Source organism: Mauremys mutica, chromosome 1, assembly GCF_020497125.1.
Source record: "Mauremys mutica isolate MM-2020 ecotype Southern chromosome 1, ASM2049712v1, whole genome shotgun sequence".
Lineage (NCBI taxonomy): Eukaryota > Metazoa > Chordata > Testudines > Geoemydidae > Mauremys > Mauremys mutica.
In genome coordinates, this window is record NC_059072.1 from 355,485,036 (window position 1) to 355,511,332 (window position 26,297).

The following is a 26,297-nucleotide window of genomic DNA, read 5'->3' on the forward strand; positions in this document are numbered from 1 at the left end:
TAATCCTAAGAGGGCAAACAGATTTTTTTGGCCAGGGGGCTCTGCACAAAGGGGAGAGAGTTTGCATGGCAGCTGAGGATGGCTGCAGTCTTGGTTGATCCTGCCTCACATCTGCTAGGAATCTGCCCTTCTCCCTGAGCTTCCCCTGTCTAATCAGTGGATTTTGCATATCACGCCTACAGATAAGGATTGTTATTCTGTAACACCAATCACTGAAATATCTAAACAGTCTCACTTCCCCTGTTGGTGGATTCTACATGCTTCCTCAGCTCAGGAAGCAATAGAAGAGGTTTGGAGTGGCTCCTAGCACACAAGACAGCTGACTTTTGGAAACAGGTGGTTTGGAAAGTTGGGGTAAATACCTTCTTAAGTGGTATGGGTGTCTTCTTTGGCTACAGAAGGTGCTAAGTGAGAGCTAATGAGATGGGAAGCATTTTAAAAAGGAAAAAGTGCTGAGACATGCAGGAAGAATGTAATTATTCTCAATATCTACTTTGGTGTGATAGGGTGGACTAGATCCTGAGGCCCCCTGCTGGAGGCCTTGTGGCCCTGCCTCTTCCCTCCCCAGAAAAGAGCAGAGAAGTCCTCCAGTCAGCCAATCAGAGGAGCTGCTGGAGTGACCAATCGGGCCAGAAGGGCCATATAAACAGAAGCAGCAGAGGCAGAGCAGCCAGTTCCTTCTGGTAGGTCAAAGAGGGAGGACTGGGTGCCTGGAAGAGCAACAGAACCATGGACAGGTCAGTGCAGGCAGGCTGCCACCAGGGGACTAAACCCAGAATCTAGCCAGACGGGAGAAGGGCTGTGATGGGCCCTGCTGTTCTGGTTGAAGACTGAGCCCAGGGAGGGCTGCCGAAAGGACACCAATGGAAGGTACTGAGATGAGCCCCTGTTGGGCTCTTAAACAAGGCAGTACTTCTGGAGAGGAAACCTTGGTTCTATGTCCACATACCAGGGCTGTGAAAAAGAACTGGTGATTGTATAACCCGGAATGGGGGACTGTGTCTGACTGAAGGGCTGAGTCACTGAAGACCCACTGAAAGAACCATCAGCCCGGGAGGCATTCATGAGAAGCAGGTGCCACCCCATTGTAAGAACTGAAAGAAAAGCAGGCATACACCCAACCAGAAAGGGAGCGTCTGTGAGATATGGGTGCTGCCCTGTTCAAAACTAAGTGATTGCAGGCATGTATCAGAACAGAGAGGGGGTGCTCATGAGAGGCAGGTGCTGATACCATTACATTTGTTCTGAAGGGTTAATATCCTAAACAGATGTAAAATTCCCTGTTTCTATGTATTTGGGTTGTTTGCAGTGCTCATTCACTATTTTTACTAGTTTATGGTACTGAAGCACACTGCATTTGATTTTTTTTTAAATTAGATACTTTACTCAACAGATATTGACTATATTAGACTGATGAAAAGGTGACAACCCTTGTTCTTAGGGATTAAATGACTCAAACCCACAGTGTCTAGTTACTAGTTATGAATATTTCCTTGCCTATTTTACACACCAAAGAAAAGATGAATGCTCGCAATTCTTAAATTTGGAGATTTTTTTTCTTACTACGTTTATGGGTGCTTCCTGTTCTGGAGATTAGATTCCAAAGAGGAGGAGGAATGCTGTTTTCTCAAGCATCAGAGCCCTATAGTAAACTTTTGAGGAGAATCAAATGATTGTGAGAATCTGGGGAATCAGACATGGGACTCAACTACTTCATTTCTGTTTGATTGTCAGGAATGCAGGAAAGGAACATAATCTCTCATGTTCTCTTGTGAGGCGGCTCCTGATTACAGGGAATTATCTGTACTCTCTAGCTAGATCGAGCATTTCCTCAAAAAATCACTGTACTCAAGATATTCTGTTTTAGAATTCTTCTTAGGATCAGACTAAAGGCAAAACCAGAACTGTCAGTCAGGATAGGACTTGATTCCCTTACCTATAGTTGCCTGGAAGTTCAGTTCTACTTCCAGGCAAACTAGAAGATAGTCTCCAGAACTCTTCCTTCACTCTTTGAAAAATTCCATGAATGCCTGTCCAGAGAAGCCAAAATAAACCTCTTAGCTGTTCAGACTGCTAAATATAAAAGTGACAGTTTTAGAAATTTCAGGACATAATAACCAAGAGCTAAATCCACTGGATCACCTTGTCCACCTGCTTGTTGATCTCCTCAAAGAATTCTAGTACATTGGTGATGCATGATTTCCCTTTAGAAAAGCCATGTTATCTTTTCCCCAACATACCATGTTCTTCTATGTTTCTGATAATTCTGTACTTTACTATAGTTTCAACCAATTTGGCTGCTACTGAAGTTATGCAATTTCATACTGTAGTTCCTTCAGAACTTGGGTGAATACTATGTGTCCTAATGACTTGTTATGGTTTAATTTATCAATTTGTTCCAAAACCTGTCTATACTGACACCCCAGTGTGGAACAGTTCTTCAGATTTGTCACCTGAAAAGAAAGGCTCAGGTGTGGAGCTCTCCCTCACATCCTCTGCTCCGAAGACCAATGCAAAGAATTCGTGTAGCTTTTCTGCAAAGGCCTTGGCTTCCTAAGTGCTCCTTTAGAGGCTTGATAGTTCAGTGGCCCCATTGATTGTTAGGTGTGCATTCTGCTTCTGATATGCTTTTTTAAAATATGCTGTTAATTTGCATGTCTTTGGCTAGTTGCTCTTCAAATTCTTATTTGACATGCCCAATTATACGTTTACACTTGACTTGCCAGTATTCATTCTCCTTTCTATTTTCCTCAGTATGATTTGATTTTCAATGTTTAAAGGATGCCTTTTTGTCTGTAACAGTCTCTTTTACTCTTTATATCCATTGTGGCATTTTTCCTCCTCTTCCTGTTTTTTTTTTTTTCTTAATATGGGACATATATATAACTTGATCCTCTTTTGGAGTGTTTTTGAAAAGTTTCCATGAAGCATGCAGGCATTTCACTCTTGTGACTGTTCCCTTTAATTTCTGTTTAACTAACTTCCTCATTTTTGCGTATTTCCCCTTTTTGAAGTTAAGCACTGCTATGGTAGGTTTCTTTGATATTTTCCTCCCTGCAAGGATGTTAAATTGAATTGAATTACATTATGGTTGCTATTACTGAGCAGTTCACCTACAGTCACCTCTTGCACCAGATCCTATGCACCACTTAGCACTAAATCAAGAATTGCATCTCCCCTTTTGGGTTCCAGGACCACCTGCTCCAAGGAGCACTCATTAATGGTGTTGAGAAATTTTATCTCTGCATCCTGTCCTGAGGTGGCATGTTCCCATTCAGTATGGGGATAGTTGAAATCCCCCATTATTACTGGGTTTCTGTTTTTGTTGCCTCTCTAATCAACCTGGGCATTTCAGTCATCGTCACCATCTTGGTCAGGTGGTTGGTACCATATGCCTACTGCTGTACTCCTCTTATTCAAGCATGGAATTTGTATTCATACATATTCTGTGGAACCGTTTAATTATTTTTAAGGTTTTGACTATATTTGACTCTATTCCTTTTCTCACGTAGTGAAGTTCTCTCACCAGCATGACCTATTCTGTCATTCCTATGTATTTTGTACCCTGGTATTACCATGTCCCATTAATTATCATTCCATCAAGATTCTGTGATGCCTATTATATCAATATCCTCATTTAATACTAGGATGTCAAATGAACCCATCTTAGTATTTAGACTTCTTTCACTTGCATACAAGCACTATTAAAATTTGTCAGTATTTATTTATCTGCCTTCATGTGATGTAATTGAACGGGACTCCTCTTCATTCGACTGTTTCTCTTCAGTTTTAGCCTCTCCTCTTTACTAGGGTATTCAGTATCCCCTTTAATAAATCCTCCCCTAAAGGATGTCTCTGTCTGAATGGTATAATCCTCCACACCTAATGTCTTTCCCCCAAGTCCTTAGTTTAAAAACTCCTCTATGACCTTGTTTAATTTTACATGCAAGGAATTACTGCATGAGGCTTTCTTCATTTTTCACATATACCCAGTTCCAAAATACTTGTAGGGGAGGCTGCAGCCAAGAGTTCTTAGGGCTGTAAGATTCACTCAACATCTTCTGATAATGAAGTGAAGCTTATGGATATTCTGGTATTTGCAAAATCCCTTCCTGAAGATCAGAAAAAAGTTGTCGGATGACCTCATTTCTAAAGGACAACTTCTTACAAAAACATGCTTTAAGGGCATTTGATGCCTCTGACACTTGTGCCAGAGCAGTTGCGTCTGCCATCGCTCTCAAATGACAAGTGTGGCTTAGATCATCTGGACTCTACAGAAACAAAGGCTAGAGTGGAGAATCTTCCCTTCGAAAGAGAGAGATTATTTAGTAATAAGATAGTAATAGGACTTTGAGAAAATGAAAGATACTAGGTTTACAGCCAGACCTTTGGGATTATACCCACAGCCCAGACCATCTGTTGTACCAGTCTTCAGCTATCAACACACCCATACTCAATGTTGTCTTTGACGTCTTATTTTTCACAGAAGCACAGCTACCATCATCAGCATCCTCAGTAAAGCAGAAGATCTTTTGCAAAGAGTAACCAAACTCCAGGGTGAACATCTGGACCAGACCTCAAGTTTCATAAGAGTCCTGAGAAGTGCAGACCAATTTTGAGACATTTCTTGTCCACCCCATTTGAAGACTGCCATGTCATGTCTGACAGGACAGCTAGAGTGCTATAATGCCAGAAAGATGGATATTAGAAATAATACACAGCAGATACACTATCCAACTCAATTATCTCCCTTTATCATAATCCCAGTTCAGAGTCAACTCTCATGTGAACCTACTGAGAGCAGAAGCTCTTTCCACAGGAAGAAGGGATCATAGTACAGGGGAGTCCAATGTTAAAACATTTTATTCCAGGTACTTCCTAATCCCAAAGAAGGACTGAGATCTCTGTCTTATAATAGACCCAAAGAAACTCAATTCTTTGACCCTGGCTCAACTAGGCCATCTTCAAGGATCTGAAATGCTAAAAAAAGAATCCTACTAAAAGTGGAAACTAGATCAAATTACAAAGGATAAATATAAACAAAGAACACAAGTATGTAGGGAAATATTAGAAAGGCCAAGACACACAATGAGACTAAACTAGCTAGAGACATAAAGGGTAATAGGAAAACATTCTACAACTACGTGAGAAGCAAGGGGAAGATCAAGTAAAGGATAGGCCTGTTACTCAATGAAGGGAGGGGGAAACAATAACAGAAAATGTGGAAATGGTTGAAGTGCTAAATGACATTTTTGTTTCAGTTTTCACCAGAAAGGTTAGTAGCGATTGGATGTCCATCATAGTGAATACCAGGGAAAATGAGATAGGATCAGAGACTAAAATAGGGAAGGAAGAAGTTAAAAATTACTTGGACAAGTTAGATGTCTTCAAGTCATCGGGGCCTGATGAAAAACATCCTAGAGTACTAAAGGAGCAGACAGAGGCAATGTCTGATCTATTAGCGATTATCTTTGAAAACCCATGGAAGATGGGAGGGATTCCAGAGGACTGGAAAAGGGCAAATATAGTGCCCATCTATAGAGAGGAAAATAAGAACAACCCAGGGAATTACAGACCAATCAGCTTAACTTCAGTCTCCAGAAAGATAATAAAGCAATTAATCAAGCAATCAGTTTGCAAACACCTAGAAGATAATAAAGGGATAAGTAATAGCATGGATTTGTCAAGAACAAATAGCCAAACCAACCCAATAGCGTTCTTTGACAGAGTAACAAGCATTCTGGCTGTGGGGGAGTGGTAGATGTGGTATGTATATCTTGAGTTCAGTAAGGCTTTTGATACTGTCTTGCATGGCCTTTTCATAAACAAACTAGGGAAATTCAACCTAGATGGAACTACTATAAGGTGTCTGTGTATATGTTATCAATGGTTCACAGTAAAGCTGGAAGGGCATATCAAGTGGGGTCCCACAGGGGTCAGTTCTGGGTGCTATTCAGTTCAATATCTTCACCAATTATTTAGATACTGGCATAGAGTGTATACTTACAAAGTTTGTGGATGGCATCAAGCTAGAAGGAGTTGCAAGTTCTTTGCTGGATAGGATTAAAATTAAAAAATGATCTGGACAAACTGGAGAAATGATCTGAAGGAAATAGGATGAAAATTCAATAAGGACAAATGCAAAGTACTCCACTTAGGAAGGAGCAATCAATTGCACACATATAAAATGCCTAGGAAGGGGGTACTGAAGAAAGGGGCCTGGGGATCATAGTGGATCACAAGCTTAAGTGTTATAGCTTCAAATGGAAGAGATTCAGTCTTTGCATAAAGACTAGTAATGTAGTTACAACAATGGCTCCAGTTCATCATATTTTAGAATAACTGCTGCAGCTGACAAGTATCAGGGGATAGCCATGTTAGTCTGTATCCACAAAAACAAAAGGAGTCCGGTGGCACCTTAAAGACTAACAGATATATTTGGCCATACGTTTTCAGATGCATCTGAAGAAGTGAGGTTTTTTACCCACGAAAGCTTGTGCCCAAATATATCTGTTAGTCTTTAAGGTGCCACCGGACTCCTTGTTGCTACAGCTGAAACTTTTAGACCTTCTTTATCAGCAGTTAATGTCCATCTAGCAGCTATATTGGTATACCACTCTCTCATAGATAACAAGTCTATATTCACACACAACATAGTTAAGATCTTCATGAAAGGGTTCAGTAAATCTTCCTACACGTTAAAGACCCTTATCCAGCATAAAACCTCCAGTAGCTGATGAAGCTTCCATTTGAGCCAATAGCAGAATGATTATTTTAACTCTCAGTTAAAACAGCTTTTATCATAGAATCATAGAAATGTAGGGCTGGAAGGGACCTTGAGAGGTCATGCAGTCTAGCCCCCACACTTAGCCAGGATCAAATAAACCTAGACCATCCCTGACAAGTGTTTGTCCAACTTGTTCTTAAAAAACCTCCAATGGGGATTCCAAAGCCTCATTGGAAGCCTATTCCATAGCTTAACTAACCTTATAGTTGGAAAGTTTTTCCTAATATCTAATCTAAACTCCCTTTCTGCAGGAAATGAGATAGCCATACCATCTGTGTAGTTACGGTGGGCTGCTCTGTGTTGAAGTACTCTAAATTCCTAATATCAGAGGGGTAGCCGTGTTAGTCTGGTTCTGTAGAAGCAGCAAAGAATCCTGTGGCACCTTATAGACTAACAGACGTTTTGCAGCATGAGCTTTCGTGGGTTTGCATGAGCATCCGAAGAAGTGGGTATTCACCCACGAAAGCTCATGCTGCAAAACGTCTGTTAGTCTATAAGGTGCCACAGGATTCTTTGCTGCTTCTAAATTCCTAAGGTACTAGCAGCATACCTGGTGTACAGCAACTTTGAAGCAAGTCCTGTAGGTGGTTTTGCAGCTAAGCCTTGTAGATGATAGCCCTGATAGGTCCCAATAATCACTCAGCCCAATGGTTAAGTGAAAGGGTAATGCACTAGGGCTGCAAGGAAGAGAAAGTCTGCAAATATGCTAGATATAAAGGCTTAAAAGTTACAGTTCAAAGTTCATAATAGGGGGTTCTTGTTTGGGGCCGTGGGGCAGTCCTATTGAAAAGCAGGGTTCTTCAGGTTAGTGCCTGGGGTGCCCTTTCCAGTCTAGTCCCTATTGAAGTGAATAGGCTCTTGCTGGTTTCCAAGCCATGCTCAGTTTCTCTCATTGGGGCCCTATGCTCTGGCTTCCTGTCACTGCCCCATAAGTCCCATACAGACTTCCTCCCAGCTGTAACATTCAGCAGTCACAGCCTGTTCCACAGGTGGCTCGGCATACAGTTCCTGGGGTTTCTTCTTTGCAGCTCCAGGTTTGTCATGTGGCTGCTGCTTTTTAAACAAACAGAGCCCAGCACCTCCTGGTTCAGGACCTTTTCTCCTCCTGCCCAGAGAAAAAGGAAATACAGTGTGAAGGGCTAATGGGGGTTGAAGTCTCTTGCTTAGCCAATCCATCACATCTGCTAGAAGAGAGTAAATTGCAGGCCGTCATGGTTGACCCACCTTTCACTCTTTTTCATAAGGATAGAGGAGAGCTACATCTCCAGCTCTAATGTGGTGACTGAGTTTTAACTTTATCTGTCAATTAACTCACTAGTATTTTTTTCTAAGCCCACACCTGTGCAGGATAAAACACACTTCTTACTGTTGGTGCCCATTTCAGCTTATTATTTCAATAGGGCTAAATGATTCAGATAGTGCTGTAATCTATTCATTTCTATCCTGATAAAAAGAAACAAGTCCTCAAATCTCATACACTCTCAGAATTGGTTAAGCTGTACTTTCGTGAGACCTACACTTTAGCATCAGACCCTATTCTGGAGAGAATTCAGTCCCATTCCACTAGGACCCAGGCAGCTTCAATGGTATGCCTTAGACCAGGGGTTGACAACCTTTCAGAAGTGCTGTGCCGACTCTTTATTTATTCACTCTAATTTAAGGTCTCGCGTGTCAGTAATACATTTTAATGTTTTTAGAAGGTCTCTTTCTATAAGTCTATAATATAGAACTAAACTATTGTTCTATGTAAAGTAAATAAGGTTTTTAAAATGTTTAAGAAACTTCATTTAAAATTAAATTAAAATGCAGCGCCCCCCCGGACCGGTGGCCAGGACCTGGGCAGTGTGAGTGCCACTGAAAATCAGCTCGTGTGCCGCCTTCGGCAGGTGTGCCATAGGTTGCCTACCCCTGCCTTAGACATATTCCTTTTATACAGATCTGTAGTGTTGCAACTTTTGAACTCTTCGCAAACATTTTACAAAACCCTACTCTTTGTATGTAGGATACAGATTGGATGCACAGTTTTGCAGGGCAGTACTTCAGTCTCTCTCTATTATAGGACCCATCTCCATCCAAAGGGAGTACTGCTTGTCTAACTGTCCCACAAGGTGGAATATGCAGAGGACACTTGAAGAAGAAATGGAAGTTATCACCCTGTAGCCAGAATTCAAGATGTACTCTGTATAGTCACTCTCCACACTCAACCTTCTTCTTCTTTAGAGTCCTAAGTACAACCTGAGAATTGGAGTAAGTGGTGGAAGTCACTGAGGTGGGTGAAGTGCCATGCCCCCTGTTATAGCCAGGGGTGGCTCTAGCTTTTTTGGCACCCCAAGCATTCGGCAGCGTGCCTGCAGGAGGTCTGCTGGTAATGTGAAGTTGGTGGCTTGCCTGTGGGAGGTCCGCTGGTCCCACGGCTTTGGCGTACCCGCTGCCGAATTACCACCGAATCTGTGGGACTGGCGGACCTCCCGCAGGCAAGCTGCCGAAGGCTGCCTGACTGCCGCCCTCACAGGGACTGGCAGGGTCCCCCCCGCGGCTTGCCGCCCCAAGCCTGGAATACTGGAAGTTGACATTAGTCCTTGTAAGGAAGTTCCAGGAGACTAGTTCCTCTGAAGAAAACCTTTGAGAGTTCAAAGTCTACTCGGTGCAGGCCAGTGCTTGGAGCGCTGGTGCCTGGAGCTGCCGCTGGTTATAGCCTTGTGAGTATGTGAGAGTTCCAACCGGCACTGCTACCTAAAGGTTCCACCATCATATCTGCACCCGGGGTGCCTCCCATGAGTGTGAATATGGAGACTTCATTCCAAAGAACTCTGGTTACAGATGAATAACTTCAGTTTCCCCTTAATGCCTTGAAATGATTGGAGGAATGAATAGAATACATTGTGTGCTTTATTTCTGTCTTGTCATTTTCCTTGTGCTTTCCTCTCCCCTTGCAGCAGCACATCTGGCCCCATTGAATTGTTTCAAAGCAGTGAATACTAAAGGTGATCGGTGTGGCAACTGCGGTGGGGATGGACTTACTTACAATAAATGTCAAGACAAGTAAGTTTTATATATATAGATGTCTCTGATCCATTGGAAAATGTACTAAGAAGAAACCACTGTAACAAACAAACAAACAAAACCCCTTATTTTAAGTAGTGTCGAAAATAAATCAGACAAGTGAGAGGAAATGCAGAGCAGCATTTTACGAGCAGTACAGTTTATTTAAACCTTTCATTTTCATCCCCACTGTGTTTGATAAGGCTTGATTTTTTTTAAAGGTATGTGACGTTATGAGTGTAATATAAATATCTCATTGAAAGGTGACAGGGCCAGAAAGAGTTAATTAACGCACAGACTGACCTGACCCATGGCTGAACTTTAGAAACTGGTTAGGAAGATATGTAAATGAATAGAGCTTTGAAATGCAAGTCTGCATTGTTAGAGGTAGAAGGGGAGATGTTTGCTCAGGTCTTGTGATGTAAGCAAACAAGTCTTGTCTATTGCTATAGCTTTGATTCAAAGATCAAAAAAGGAATATTAACATTTAGGAAGACACTTGAGGGAAATAGTATTATTGTCTATGTGTCTCTTTGAAGGTTGTGGTAACCTGTATCTGAACTGTTTAATGGATAAATTACCCTGTGCTAATTGCCAGGATGTTTGGGAGAAGGAGAGTTAAGCCTATTGTTTTCTCAGGCCAAAAGGCTGCTGGAAATGTATAAGAACCCTGGGACATGATCCTGGTTCATCTCAGATCTGCTTTGGGTTTCAAGAGGGGGAAACTTTAAGCCATAAGGATTGAGATCCCCAGTCACTGACTGGAGTCACCCTGAATATGGACATTGGACTATAACCCATGGACTATATCTAAAAGGACTTTTGGCAACTATAAGCTCATCTCTGCTATGTATTGGAACCTCAAGAATTAAATTCAAATCTGTATGTATATTGATCTTTTAACCAACACTCTCTCTTTTCTTTTTTAATAAATTGTAGTTTAGTTAATAAGAATTGGCTGTAGCATGTATTTTGGGTAAGATCTAAGTTATAATTGAACCTGCGTATGTGGCTGATCCTTTGGGGTTGGAAGAATCTTTTCTTTTATGTGATGAGATAAGATTTTCAGCAATCATCATCATATCTGACGTGTGTCTGGACAGAGGCCTGGGGTTGGGCACTTTAAGGGAACTGTGTTGTTTGAACTTCCAAGTAACTAGTGAGGTACTATAGAAGCTGTTCTGTGCTGGCTTGGTAAATGTAAATATTGGAATAACCACCAGCTTCTGGGGTTTGTCTACCCCATTTTGTTTGCACCCTAATTGAATGACCTCAGCTGGCTCTCACGGGCAGCACCGTCACAAGGTAGTTATACATATTCTTCTGTGCAGGCCAGGAGGAGACAGAAGCAGTATTGGTACTGGCAATGTGACTCTTCCAAACCATAGCAATTATATTATGGCTCCCTCTTACAAACTCCCTCGTTTCCTAGCTCCCCTTTGTCACTTAACCTGTGGCTTTTAAGGCCTTCTCTCCTAGATCAGACAAACCCTCTCATTAATCAAATACGGGGAGGATGATCATAAGGCTGATTGAGTCTAATCAAGAATGATCCAGGGAACAAAGGCTCAAACAGTCCCCAAACACACAGTCCCAACTGATCCTGTAACTTTAAGTAACCTGAAAGAGAGAGAGAGAGAGAGAAACAAGCAGTCAGACAAACTCACTAACTTCAAGATTAGTAGTCCTGAACTGCCCATGGGGTGCTTTTCTCTTGTTAAGTTAATAAGAGGTATTATTTTCCCAAATTACTGTGAATCCAGAAAACAGGACTGCCAATATAAATGGGTATAGAAGGGCAATGAAGGGGTGACCTGTCTCCTCTCCATCCAACCCCACTACCTTTTCTCACACAAGGCTCTGGGCTGGCAGTTTAGTTTAATAAGAAGTCAAGAAACTTTAATGAAGGTTTGTTTCGTCAACACACAGCCCATTTGGGCTCCTTTCTTGGGCTAAGTGTCCAAAAACAAACTTCCCCAGTCACTTACAGAATCCCAAAAATCTATCCCAGGTCATGCCTCTTACCTCAGAGCCTTGGCAAATGAAAAACGTTCCTTCCCAGGGTCTCTCTTATCCATTTGACTCTGAGAAGCTGCAATCTATCCATCCTCCCTCCCCAAGAAATGCTTCGACTCTCTTATAGGGAATCAGCTGCTTGGGATTCCTTCCTGTGGCAAGTGTCTCTGGTTGAGTCATTTAGCAAGACTGCTCCAGGCTTCAAGTCTCCTCATATTGGGTTTTTCCTCATATTGAGTTCTTCAGGTCTCCTGCAAGGCAGCTCTCTCACTCCATCTCACACCTTTTCTTTCTCACAGTTGGCCAAAGAACTTTGTTTCAGGATAGGTGAGTTCGGTTGGTTATCAGGAATAACAGTTTATAATTGTTTACTATGCTCAATCTTAACTAAATCCTATGAACTCAGAGAAAGTATTGACATTATTTAAAAGAAGTCATTTGACGAGCTATTTTAAGACAGGCCAAGTAATGAATGTTAAGAATCTTAAATCCAATTAAATCCCAACTTTTTCTGTTTACCAATAATTGATATTCTCTCCAGGAATTCTATGTTCTCCAGGAATATAGGGTCTAATCATTTGGTACATAACAGGAGAAACTGTTAACAAAAAGCATTTCAGTATCACAATAAAACCAGTTTTTTAATCTAATCTATTGACAGCATTCCAGTTAACTTCCTCTCACCAGTCTATACTGAACTCTTCAGGAGGTTGCCCTTGGGTAGGTTTTCATGAGGCTTCTCTGGTGACAGCTTCTTTGTTCTTCTTATGTATCTGTAGCACTTTGTTTGTAGAGATAGACAGGATGAATTGATGGGTGTTATGTGTTGTAGCAGAGGCTGAGGATGTTCATCGCAGAGTTTTTATACTCTTCTTCCTATTGTCATGAAATTATATGAAAATATACCTCTTTAAGTCTTGTCATCCTTTCACTGGCTCCATGCCTTCGAGGGCTGGTTTTAGTGACACCCTCAGCTTGTAAATATTCAGTCTGCTTAATGAATAGGCAAAGAATGAAGAATGAATATGCCTCTAATTGTCTTTATTCTTCTGTGGCAGGAAAAATATCAGATAACTTTTAGAGTTTTAATTTTCTTTTTATCCTGTCTATTTTCTGAGATATTCCTTAGATTATATTAGAATTCAACAGGAGATAAAATTATGTTCTCAAAAAGTCCTAATTCTCCTGTTATGTAATTTTTTTTAGTTTTCTAAACAGTTTCTTTGAAATGCAGTATTTTAAAGAGAACTCTTGTAGCTGAAATAGTTATTAAAGAAATTGTTGATTCTTCATAATTTTGGAGAGATGATTCTTTTTGTCTTCCTGAGTTGGGTGAGGGAGTTGTTATGTACTGTTAAATAATTAAGTAATCCCTCACCAATATAAATATTCTATACTTTAAATGGCTTCTTGTATTATTAATCAGTTTAGTAGTTGATAGTACTAAATTCCATTCTGGTACATACAACATTTGACATAGCAATGATATTAGGAAATTATATTAGAAGCTTTGCATTTAGGTAACATATTTACAAGTATGCATTTTATAGAGATGTTTGCCATTTCAACCTATAAGAAATAAACAAAAGGTTTATAACATTTCCAACTAGATACATTTTTCTTAAAGGTTTTTCTTTGTGAAAAGAGAAGGGAAGGGTTCACTTTATGCTTAGAGAACACAATTCCTCTGTGAAATATCCTGAGTAAAAACATCCTCACATTCTTCTTTGAGAGATGTCCCTGTGTTGGTGCATCTCTGTGCCTTCGCTCGGAGATTTTTGCAGCAGTACTCGTACCGGCCACGCATGCGCAGAGTCTGCTCCCCTGCTCTGAGTATACCTTAATAGTATGCATGCGTGGTCGGTCTCCTCAGCTCCTTCTCTACCATCCCCGGCCTGAGACAGAGCTCAAGAACTTTCTTCCTCTTGTTAAAATTACCCTTCTAGTTTGTTAGTTTGTTGTTAGTCGTACTTAGTTACCATTTTCTATCTTTTTTCTCTTAAAAAAAATTTTTTTTCTTCGTTCCTGTCAGCCGCAGCTGCTTCTGACATGCCTGGCTCCCCAGGCTTTAAGCACTGCTCTACCTGCAAGGAGCCTATCCCCCTCTCAGATGGCCACTCAATGTATAAAATGTTTGGGGGAGATGGTCCCAACTGCATTAAACGGAAGGACAGGTTGCTTAGACTGAAACTGCTCCTCCTTCAGAAATCCCTAGGATCAGTTTCAGACCCAGGCGTTGACTCCAGCTCCGCTGCCCACCACAGCGGCCTCAACCCCCTCCCCCCCCCCCGCCTCAAAGAAGCACAAGAAGAATTTAAAAAAAAAGGCACCTTCTGTCATCCACAAAGGAAACCCTGCGGGATAAGATTTCTCCAGGCAGGTCTACCGCTTCCCTCCCAGTGCTTCCCCTGCTTGAGCACGTTTGAGACACCGGGCTCCTCCGGCACCGTGCGAAACCCGCCTGCGGCTGCGGTGCCAGCACAAAGTTCCAGTGCCGAGGCTTCAGGCTTCCAGTTGCCTCTCTTCTGGCACCATTCGGCACTGCGTCCGTCATGGTGCCGACATATCAGGACCTGTCTGACCCGCCGCAGGCTGATATTGATCTCCCAGCACCGGCTCCGGCACCGATACCCGCTGAGCTGACCAGTAGTGAGTCAAGGCTCAAAACACCGGTGCAGAGGAATTTTTCCTCACAGCAGATTCCTCCTGCACAGTCTTCACCTCACACAGGAGCCTCAGCACTGCAGTTTACTCAGTCAAGGGACCTCCTCGTGTCACCTATCCTGCAGTCACCCCTACTGAATGCCTACTTCTCTCCAATGGCTGACTCAGGGTCTGGATGGAAGCTGGACCGCAAGGGGATTTTTCACCGTATCAAGATTCCCATCCTCAGACCCCTGTCAACAGAGGTCACAGAAAAATTACCTCATTCTACTGTCAGGATCCTGCCCCATGGTGTGTGAACCCCTGGATGGCACCACCTATGCCCTTCCCACTGCTGTGGCAATATTGGGCCCCATGGGCATCGTATCCTCGAGAACACACTCGCTACTCCACCTCAACCAGGTGCAACACCTGCCTAGCACCAACAGCTGACGAACCTGCCACTGATGCAAGACACCAGGCAGCACCATCACAATTGCAGGATAAATCACATCCTGCTCCTATTCCAGTAGATCCGGAGGTACCGCCTGAAGAAACCTTACTTTCCCCTCCCACAACATCTTTGGATGCCGTCTCACAGTTTCAAGACCTTTTTAAAAGAGTTGCCAGTGAGTTGAGAATTAACTTGGAGGAGGTACCTGAACAACAGCATGAGTTAACGGACATCCTACAGCCCTCTTCTTCCTCTAGGGTTGCATTACCAATCAACGCAGCCCTTTTAGAACCTGCTAAAGCCATCTGGCAGACCCCCGCTACAAGCCTACCTACCTGTAAATGAGCAGATCGCAAGTATTTCATCCCTTCTAAGGGCTCTGAATTCCTTTTTACCCATCCAGCACCAAACTCGTTGGTAGTAGACGCAGCCAACCAAAGGGCCAAACAGCAGTATTCCCGCTCCACCCCATCCAACAAAGACAGTAAATGCTTGGACCTCCTTGGATGTAAAGTATATGCATCTTCAACATTACAATTTCGTATTGCTAATTATACTGCAGTTCTTGCAAAATATGACCACAAAACTATAACAATTTCATGGACTTTATTGATGACATTCCAAAAGAAAAGAAGCAACAATTCACAGCTCTAGTTTCTGAGGGACAAATCATATCACGTACCGCTCTTCAAGCGGCCCTCGATGCAGCCAATACTGCAGCAAGATCCACCACCACAGGAGTGGTCATGCGCCAAGGTTCATGGCTCTCCTCTTCCTTTCCTCGAGAGGTCCAGAGTATCATTGAAGATCTTCCCTTTGACGGTGACAAACTCTTTGCTTCCATCACAAATGACGTACTTTATTCAATGAAGGTCTCAAGGGAAACCCTTCGGTCCTTAGGAATCCAAACCCCTACAACCAAATGGCGACAATATAGATTTCAACCTTACCACCGTCCACGCTACCTCGCATGTACACAGCACTTCCATAGATCACAGGAGCAACAACAACAACAGCAACGCCAGAGAGCCAGATACCAGCGTCGTCGTCTCAATTCTTCAGTAACACCTCAACCCTCTCCAACTAATAAACAGATTTGAAATTTTGGTCGAGGACCTAAAAAACAACGTTCCCACTTCAGCGCGTACACCACATGTACCTATTTTTGGACACTGCCTACGACCATTCTCCCATCAATGGCAGAGCATTACCAGCGACAAATGGGTTATAGAGGTCGTCACAATTGGCTACTCTATTCCCTTCCTCTTCTTGCCTCCCACCCACCCACCCTCCCCATCCCTCTTCAGGGACCCCTCTCATGAGCCACTGCTCTTCCAAGAAGTACAACATCTTCAGTTGGGAGCAGCGGAACTAGTGCCCGAATGACACAGAGGGAAGGGCTTTTATTCCCATTATTTCTTAACAGAAAAGAAAACTGGGGGATGGCGACCGATCCTCGATCTCAGGAGGCTCAACAAATTTATCAAAAAGCAAAAGTTCAAGATGGTTACTCTCACCACCATAATCCCAGCGCTGGAGCAGGGCAATTGGTCCTCGACCTACAGGACACCTATTTTCATGTCACTATACATCCGGCCCACAGACGTTTCCTTCGTTTTACCCTTAGCTTGACACATTTTCAATACAGGGTTCTATCCTTCGGACTTTCCACTGCCCCCCGTGTTTTTTCCAAGCTCTTAGCCATAGTCACCGCCTACCTCAGGAAACAAGGGGTCATAATAGTTACTTACCTTGACGATTGCCTCCTCAAAGCCTCAACATTCGACGAAGCTCTCAGATTCACATGGCTCCCCACTGATTGTTTCCTATCTCTTGGCCTACAAATAAACAAAAACATCTCTCCCACCCGACCAATTGAACACCATAAAACTACTGGCCACAAAATTTTGCAACAGTCCCCAGGTCACTGCCCGAGACTGCCTACAACTACTAGGTCACATGGCCTTGTGCCCTTTCGTGGTCCAAAATGCACGCCTGTACATGAAGTGCTTCCAAGCTTGGTTGGCCACGGTTTACAGACCGAATGTGCACACTCTAAACAAGCCTCTTTCCATACCTTTTGGTGTCAAAGGCTCTCTACTATGGTGGACAGTTCCCTCCAACCTCTGCTCTGGAGTCCCCTTTCTCCAGGACGCTCCATCCCTCATAATGACTACTGATGCATCCCTCACAGGGTGGGGCGCACACATGTCTCACCACACAGTCCAGGGGCTATGGTCTTCAACCAAAACCTCCCTGCATATAAATGTCCTAGAACTTCGAGCCATACACAATGCCTGCCATCACTTCCTCCCACTAATCAGGAATCTTCAATTTGTCGATATCTTTTTTTAAAGTATGACTCCCAAAACTGGACACATACTCTAGGCAAGGCTTCACCAAGTCAAGCGGAAGAATTAATCCCATGCCTTAAATACAATTCTCTTGTTAATACACCCCAGAATGATATTAGCCTTTTTCACGCTGAACTATATTGTTTCCTACCATAGTGATCTGATCCCTCAGATTTGAAACAGGACAACCATGATAGAACCAGTGAGAACTCCAATAGAAATGAGAAAACTACCAGTTTTCATCCATACATACTGGAGCACTTTACAGAGGGTAGGAGGGCTGCTGGTAGAACAGTAGACTTACAGTATAGGATCCAAATTCAGGACACAAACTCAATTCCTTATTCCTAGGCATCAGGCTAGGAGTACTGCAGAAGCAGCCTTTCACATTGCTGTGCTGTCACCTCTGTACCTTGCTGCTGCAACATTGAGCTCCTGATTGCTACGAAGGGCTGTGTTTGCTTCAGAATGATCAGTAATTGTGATGGAACATTACAGGGGTTAACAAGTCACACAGAGAATGGGTGATGGAAAAGATTTATGGGAGAGACTTTGCTTCTTCCATAGTAAGACATACCACAACTCTCACACAGAGGTCTTCAAATCTTGTATAAATTTTTAAGCAACTGTTCTTATTTTTTTTCTTTCAGCGATGTCTTGTGTGGAAGACTGCAGTGTGTTAATGTTAAAAAAATACCTCAGATGAAAAGTCTTGGGTCCATAGTTCAAACCCCAGTTGATGATATCTTGTGTTGGGGTACAGAATTTCATAGTGGGAGAGACACGGTGGATGTTGGCTCAGTGGGAGATGGCACAGCATGTGGTGATAACAAGGTACAGTAGTAAGTATAGTTAGATTTGTGAATGGGGAGGAATAGAGATTAAATGGAGAGGAAGGCCTTGAACTCCTCTTCCCCAGTCTAGGTTTCCTTCCCTTCTCTTATTTGAAAAACCTTAGAGATACCTATAAGCACAGACTGTTCTCATCCAGAAGCAGCTGAAGAAGACCAGCTTAACTCTTTACAAGGATCAGCAGATGTTTTATTCCCTTTTGTGTGGTGGATGGAGAAAAGGTAAGTAGGGGTCAGTGTCACAATCCTGGGGTTCTCTGCGCTTTTGAAAATTCCACCTCAGGGCCTAAATACTTTTAAAAATCTGTCCCTAGATGTCTTCTTCCCTCCTGAAGTTGCTAAGCTATGTAAATCCATCTTCATTTGCTCAGTATATGCTAGAGCATGACTAAAAAGACAATACTCTTCAGGAAGAATGTTTTCCCAAAAAAGTTGATCTTGCAACATGCTCTGAGTATAGTTAGACTTGAATTAAGCCTTCTCTGCCTGGGTATCTATCTGGGTTTGAACTACAAATCTAGATACAAAATCCTCAAGTGTTAAAATAGTGCCTCTCTCTCATAGAGCTGGAAGGGACCCTGAAAGGTTATTGGGTCCAGCCTGCCTTCACTAGCAGGAACAAGTACTGATTTTGCTCCAGATCCCTAAATGGTCCCCTTAAGGATTGAGCTCACAACCGCGGGTTTAAGTGGCTAATGCTCAAACCACTGAGCTATCCCTCCCCACATCTGGGCTCTATTTCAGGAGTGGGCAAACTACAGCCCACAGGCCACATCTGGCCTGTCAAACCATTTAATCCGGCCCTCCACTCCCGCTGGTGAGCAGGGTTGGGATTTGCCCTGCTCTGGTACTCCAGCTGGGGAGCAGGATCGGGGGCTTGCTCCGCTCTGCACAGCTCCTAGGAAGCAGCCAGCATGACCCCCCTCTGGCTCAAACCCTCCCCCCAGCTCCTCTGTAGAACATGGAGGTGTGGCCAGGTGGTTTTGCGCACTGCCTTGTCCACAGGCACCACCCCCGCTTCGAAGGCCGCCTGGCTGCGCCTCGAAGCCAGAGAGGGGATATGCTTCAGGGAGCTGCTTGAGGTAAGTGCCGCCTGCAGCCTGCACCCCTGAGCGCCCCCCCACATGATCCAATCCCCTGTCACAGCCCTGATATCCCTTCCACCCTCTGAACCCCTCGATCCCAGCCCAGAGCCCTGTCTTGTACCCCAAAGCCCGCACCCCCAGCTGGAGCCCTCACACCCTCCCCATATCCCAATCCTGAACCCCCTATTGCCCTCTGAACCCCTCAGTCTCAGCCTGGAGCCCCCTCCTGTACCCCAAACCACTCCCCCCCAAACCCTGACCCCCAATACCCCAATCTGGAGCCCCCTCCCACTCACTGAACTCCTCATTTCTGGCTCTACCCCAGAGCCCGCACCCCCATCCGGAGTCCTCACCCCCTCCTGCAACTCTACCCCCAATTTTGTGAGCATTCATGGCCCGCCATATAATTTCCATACCCCGATGTGGCCCTCAGGCAAAAAAGTTTGCCCACCCCCTGGTCTATTTGTTCCCTCACATGTAAAGATACAACTGATGGGATGACTAGGCAATGTGTTATTCTTCCATTGGGTGGGTATTCAGGAGTTTATCCATCTAATTAGCTTCTTATACATCCACTGTCACTGTATTTTTATTTTGATACCTGAGACTATCTGCACAATACAGTCTCCTAGATGCATAGTACTTGTTTTCTCAGGTTAAGTAAGTAAATCCAATTATTCATGTCTGAATATTGGTGACATCATAGCAGAATTTTCTGAAGCCTTCAAGATCCATTGTAGCTGTGTTTTAAAAGTGCTTTAAAGTCTGCCTTAAAAATGGAAAAAGTCCCTGGAAATTTAAAATAACAATTTTTTCTTCAGATAGTGGCCCTGTGGGTCCTCCACTTCAGGTGTACCCCACATGCCTTTGATCAGAGATTTTTCAGTACCAGTACTTGTCTGGCCCACACATGTGTTGCAGACATCATGCCCCATACTGTTGGTATATAGAGTTGTGCAAGCAAACCAATCTCAATTCCTTCTTAGCCACCTCAGCTTGAGACGGGGCTTCTAGCATGCACATTTCTAGTGTTCAAAGCTTAGCTTTAGCATCTTCTAGATTTTAGTTTAGTTTAGTGTAGTTATTTATTTCTACTCAAAGTAATATATCGTAATTTATTTTTACTTCATTTGAGGGTTATTTTTTCCAGTCTGTCTCCTCTGTCTTCCCCTCCTCCCTACCGACAAGTTTCCACTTGGAAATTTTAACCAGGATATTCCAAGATCTCCAGGATTCAAGCACTGCATCACCTGCTGGGAATCTATCTCAGACAATGGCGGGCATTCCCGGTACATTTTCTGTCTGTGGGACATTGACATCCCACAAAAGTGCAATATTTGTTCAACTTTTAAGAGCACAGCTAGAAAAAAACAGGGAGATTAGGCTCAGGCTCCTTATGTTGGAACACTTCCTTTTGCCCTACCTTGGATCCAGGCTAAGATACCTGCCCCATACATCAGTCTCTTATGAGCAAGTGTAGTTCCCCATTAACATCCATACCTTGTTGTCCCAGACCTTCGTGGCAAAAGACATCAGAAAGTACTGGGAAGGTCCCTAAGAAGAGGTGTTCTATTTCTCCTCATAAATACCCTATTTGAAAAAAAGCCTCTGTCTCCTCGGAAATCAACCGCATCAGATATCTCATGTCCTGGACTGGGTACTACTGCGGTTCCAGGCTTCTAAGGTACTGGGAGCCCTTCTAAGACTCCAAGGTCTTCAAAAAGCCATGGTCACTAAGCATACCTCGGTACCCTAAGCATAACTATACTAGCAGAGACTCTAAACACTCTGCTTACAGAAAGGCTGTATTGACAGACCTTCCTGTACTACTTTTGGTACCTAGACAAGCGACCCAGACTCCTTCAGTACTTCCGTAGTCTAATCAGGCATCTCGCGATACTTCGCTACCTCCAAAGCAGTTGATCTGTTCTATAGCGACAACTTCCACCAGGCAGGATCTGTCAAAGCTGGCTCCACCATTATGAATCTCACTCATTCTCTGTGCAAATCCATCTGGTACCATAGAAGTTGAAATATGCAAGAGACTGATTGTCTCCGACAAACTGGAATCTCCCTCTTAATGGGTGTCAAATGCCTGTTGGTACCGAGATCAAGAGGGTCACTGGGATTGGATCATTCCACAGTACCATCTGCTTCTCTAATACTACCCAAGCTAGGCAGACCTCCCCCTCTAGATGATGTTGAGATTCCCTCTCTTCTGATTGCCAAATCTCTGTGCAAGGTTCCCTTATTTCCCAACACAGGAACAACCTCCCTGACACCTTTATGGAAAGAGAGGACCTAGGGACAATACAACCCTTCTTGTTGGTATAAGCAGCATTAGCTGCCACCTACTATGCCTTATGGATCCCCTCTGTGGCCACACTGGGACACTTGAGCCACCTATTGACAACAGTTTTCAAGAGCACCAAGTCTTTCTTGTGGTGACCATGGGGGAGATGGTCTCTTGCTCCATCTCTTCTTCCTCCATCTCTTCTTCCTCAACAAGCTCAACTGAAGGAGATGAGCAAGAGGCAAGAGCAAACAAGAAAGTCACTCCACAAACAAGTATCAGCATCTTCTCTCCAGATGAGGCCATAATGCCTCGCCTACCTTTTCTGGCTGACAAAATCTTGACAGACATGAAGAGCTGATGAAACAAATTGCTGATTTGCCATAGATACCATTAAAGGAGGTCCAAGAGTTGAAGCGTAAGTTTTAGACATTCTTCATTTGACTGCCTCACCTGGAGGGACTTTCCCAGTAAATGATGCTTTACCAAAACCCACCAAGACCATCTGGCAGACCCTGGCAACCGTACCACCTACATGTAAAGGCTCCAAAAAAAAGCATTACATTTCAGCCAAAAAATCTGAACTTTTATTTTCTCACCCTTCACCTAACTCCTTGGTTATCAAGGCCGTCAACGAACATGGCAGACAATACCACACTAAACCAACACCATATGATCAGGAATAAAAATTCCTCAACCTGTTTGGCTGTAAGACTTACTCATCCATGACCCTGCAGTTTAGGATCATGGACCACTAAAATTTGATGGTGAAGAATAACCACATCAACTATACTGAGTTAAACAGCTTTATTGAGCACCTTCCTGTGTAACATTCTGAATAGTTTTAGGCCATCATAGCTGACAGTTAGCTCTTATAGCAAGAACTTCATTATAAGCTTCTATGGATGCAGCTGCTTTTGCAGCTTGTTCCTTTTCTATTGCAGTTGTCCTGCACTGAGCACCAAAATACTGTGGAAGACCTTTCCTTTGAGACTGCAGGGGATGTGAGGGAGGTGCCCACACCTGACCATTCTTTTTAGGTGACAAATCTGAGGAACTGTCCTGGATTGAGGTGTCAATAGAGGAGGTTTTGGAATACTAATAAGTCATCAGGACCAGATGGCATTAACCCAGGAGTTCTGAAGGAACTCAACACACTGAGTAGTTCAGCAATTTCATATTTATGTAACGTCATTTAAATCCGCTTATGTGGGAGATGACTGGATGATAGCTAAATGTGACACCAATTTTAAAAAAAATACTCTAGTGGCTATCCTGGCAATTACAGGCTGGTAAGCCTAACTTCAGTACAAGGCAAACTGGTTGAAATGATAGTAAAGAGAATTATGAGACACAGAGATTAACACAATTTTGGGGGGAAGAGTCAACACTGCTTTTGTAAAGGGAAATCATGCCTCACCAATCTATTAGACTTCTTTGAGGTCAACAAACATATGACAAGGATACAGTGGATATATTGTATTTGGACTTTCAGTAGCCTTTGACAAGGTGCCTCACCAAAGGCACTTAAGCAAATTAAGGAGTCATGGGGTAAGAGGGAAAAATCTCTCATGGAGCAGTAGCTGGTTAAAAGACAGGAAACAAGGGTAAGAATAAATTGTCAGTTTTCAGAATGGAGAAAGGTAAGTAGCAATGTTCCCCAGAGATCTGTACTGGGACCAGTGGTGTTCAACATATTCATAAATGATCTGGAAAAGGGAGTAAATATTGCAGTGAAGACAGGTGCAAAGAATTCATTTAGCTTCTCCGCAATGACCTTATCTTCCTTGAGTATTCTTTTAGCAACTCGATCATCCAGTGGCTCCACTGACTGTTTGGCAGGCTTCTTGCTTCTGATGTATGTAATTTTTTTTTATTTTGCTATATAGTTTTTGAGTCTTTTGCTAGTTGCTCTTCAAATTTTTTCTGGCCTGCCTAATTATATTTTTACATTTTACCTGCTAGAGCTTATGCTCCTTCCTATTGTTTTCAGCAAGATTTGACTTCCAATTTTTAAATGATGCCTTTTAGCCTCTAACCAACTCTGTTACTCTCCTGGTTTTAGTCATGGTGGTATATTTTTTTATATTCTTACTATTTTTTTTAATTTGGGGGATGCATTTAATTGGATTCTCTATTATAGTGTTTCTAGAAAGTTTCATTGAAATTTGCAGGCATTTCACTCTTGTGACTTTTCCTTTTAATTTCCGTTTAACTAGCTTCCTCATTTTTGTGTAGTTCCCCTTCTTGAAGTTAAGAGCTACAGTGGTGGGTTTCTTTGGTTCCTCTCCCCAACCAGGATGTTAAATTTAATTACATTATGCTCACTATTACCAAACGTTTCAACTGTATTAACCTCTTGGACCAGATCCTGTGCACCACTTAGGACTAAATCAAGAATTGCCTCTCCCCTCATGGGTTCTGAGACTAGCTGCTCCAAGAAGCAGTCATTAATAGGGTCTAGAAGTTTTCTCTCTGTATCATATCCTGAAGTGACAAGCTCTCAGTCAATGTGGGGATAGTTCAAACCCCCCATTAATATTAAATTGTCTATTTTTATAGCCTCTATAATCTCTAGGAGCATTTCACCATCACCATCCTGGTCAGGTGGTTGGTAGTAAATATATTACTGCTGTACTCTTATTATTGAAGCATTGATTGTCATTATTCTATCAAGTTTCTGTGAGGCCTATTATATCAATATCCTCATTTAATACTAGGCACTAAAGTTCTCCCATCTTAGTATTTAGATTTCTAGCATTTGTACACAAGAACTTTTAAAATTTGTCATTTTTTAGTTGTCTGCCTTCATATGATATAATTGAATGGGACTTTTTTCATTTGACTGTTTCACTCAAGTTTCTACTGTTAGATGTTGATAGATGTTTGGCTGCGTGTGTGTTCCCTCTGTGTGCTGCCCCAGTCCTGTGCGGACACAGCAGAACTCGAGCGAACTGCCCAATGACCACAGGATCCGTTAAGGGACGAAGGCACCTGGCCAGGTTTATTGTTGACGAAGCATGGTACTAGTATCCCGCAGACTCTACCGGACCACTAATATATATATATATGCCCAGAACAATGGACCAGCTCAGTGAACGGCTGGACTTTCCATTCCTCCCTAGGCCAGACAAAGATACTCCCTCTGAGATACATCTTTATACCCCAATACAAACAAATTAATACTCCCCCTCTGACATAGTTACTGCCCCCTGATGTGGCTAGTTATCACTCATTACCTTTTACATGTTGGTTTGATTCCATACTGTCATCCTGACCTTATCTTTTAGGAGGAGTCAGTATGTTCCTTTTATACTTGGGGAGTGTTTTTGTACCACCCTTCATATAGGGATGTTCTGGTACCACTTGATATTGGGATGTGTTTGCATAATTACTTTGTGACTAGAACTTCTTAGGAATGTGTATTTCTGCAATATCAGCCCTGTTCTTGCCAGATTCTGTGAGCAGGTCCTGCCTCATACCAGGCCTCTAATATAAGGGCTTATGTTTCAGGCTCTCTTCCTACTACACCTACCTGTACTTTATCAACATCCATCCTCTCCTCTTTATTAGGATGTAGAGAATCCCCCTTAATAGATTCTCAATTCTGAGATGTCTTTGTCTGTACTGTGTGCTCCTCTGAACCTGTCGGCTTTTCCTCCAGACCCTAGTTTAAAAGTTCCTCTACAACCTTGATCATTTTAAATGCCAGCAATTCGGATCAGTTTTGGTTTAGGTGGAGCCCATATTTTCTGGATAGACTCCTACTTTCCCCAAAGATTCTCTAGTTCCTAATAAACCTAATTCCCTGCTCCCTATACCATCATCTCATCCATGTATTGACACCCTTCCATTCTGCCTGTCTAACTGACCCTGCATGTGGAACTGGAAGCATTTCAGAGAATGCTACCATGGAGGTCCTGGACTTCAATCTCTTACCTAGCAGCCTAAATTTGGCCTCCAGACCCTCTTTCCTCCTTTCTGTATGTTATTAATACCTACATGAACCATGACCACCAGCTCCACCCCAGCGCTGTACATAAGTCTGTCTAGATGTCTCAAGAAATCCACAGCCTTCACAACCAGCAGGCATTTCACCATATGGTTCTCCCAGTCATCACAAAGCCAACTATCTATGTTTCTAATGATTGAATCCCCCATGATTATTACCTGTCTCTTCCTAATAACTGAGATTCCCTCCCGAGAGGTATCCTCAGTGCTAGAGGATACCATGATCTAGAAGGAGAGTCCCAACTATGGGATCATTTCCCTCTGCTCCAGTTTGATGTTCTCCTTCCCAAGACCTTCATCCTCCTCAGCAGCACAGAGGCTGTCAGACTGGAGCTGGGATCATTCTAGAGTGTCCCAGAAAGTCTCATCTGTGTACTTCTGTCTCCATTTACTCTCCAGTTCAGCCACTCTGGTTTCAAGCGCTCGTACTCAGTCTCTGAGGGCCATGAGCTCTTTGCACTGGATGCACACACACATGCTACCTGCCCACAAGGTAATCCTACATGCTGTATTCAGTGCAGTAAACTGGATAGCCCCGCTCTGCAGCTGGACTTCTGCATGCTTTCTTTTTCTCCTGCAACTTTTTTTGGGGGGGGCATTTGTTTTGACTCAGAAGACACCATGAACAACAATCTCAGCAGGAACGTATTCTATAATTCCGAATGGGAGCTGGATTTACAGAACCTCAGTCACATTTTTCTGACCATAGGATTTCTAAAGGTGGACCTTTTTGCCACAGCCACCAACAGGAAGTGCAATAT

At 43.1% G+C, this 26,297-nt stretch overlaps 1 protein-coding gene and 1 long non-coding RNA gene across 3 annotated transcripts in view; one reads left to right on the forward strand and one right to left on the reverse strand.

Moving 5' to 3' along the window:
* The window catches only part of LOC123373746 (disintegrin and metalloproteinase domain-containing protein 20-like), a 144,793-nt gene that overhangs the window by 77,767 nt on the left and 40,729 nt on the right, over positions 1 to 26,297 (forward strand). For both annotated transcript variants that reach the window (XM_045022853.1, XM_045022861.1), the window contains 2 exons: positions 9,724 to 9,829; positions 17,947 to 18,130. In XM_045022853.1, the coding sequence (XP_044878788.1) occupies positions 9,724 to 9,829; positions 17,947 to 18,130 (290 nt within the window). The remainder of the gene's footprint in view (positions 1 to 9,723; positions 9,830 to 17,946; positions 18,131 to 26,297) is intronic.
* LOC123373765 lies at positions 15,550 to 17,749 on the reverse strand. Its single transcript, XR_006580851.1, has 3 exons — positions 17,601 to 17,749; positions 16,694 to 16,780; positions 15,550 to 15,854 (listed from the first exon to the last, which is right to left on the reverse strand). It is a non-coding gene; the product is annotated as an uncharacterized LOC123373765 (long non-coding RNA).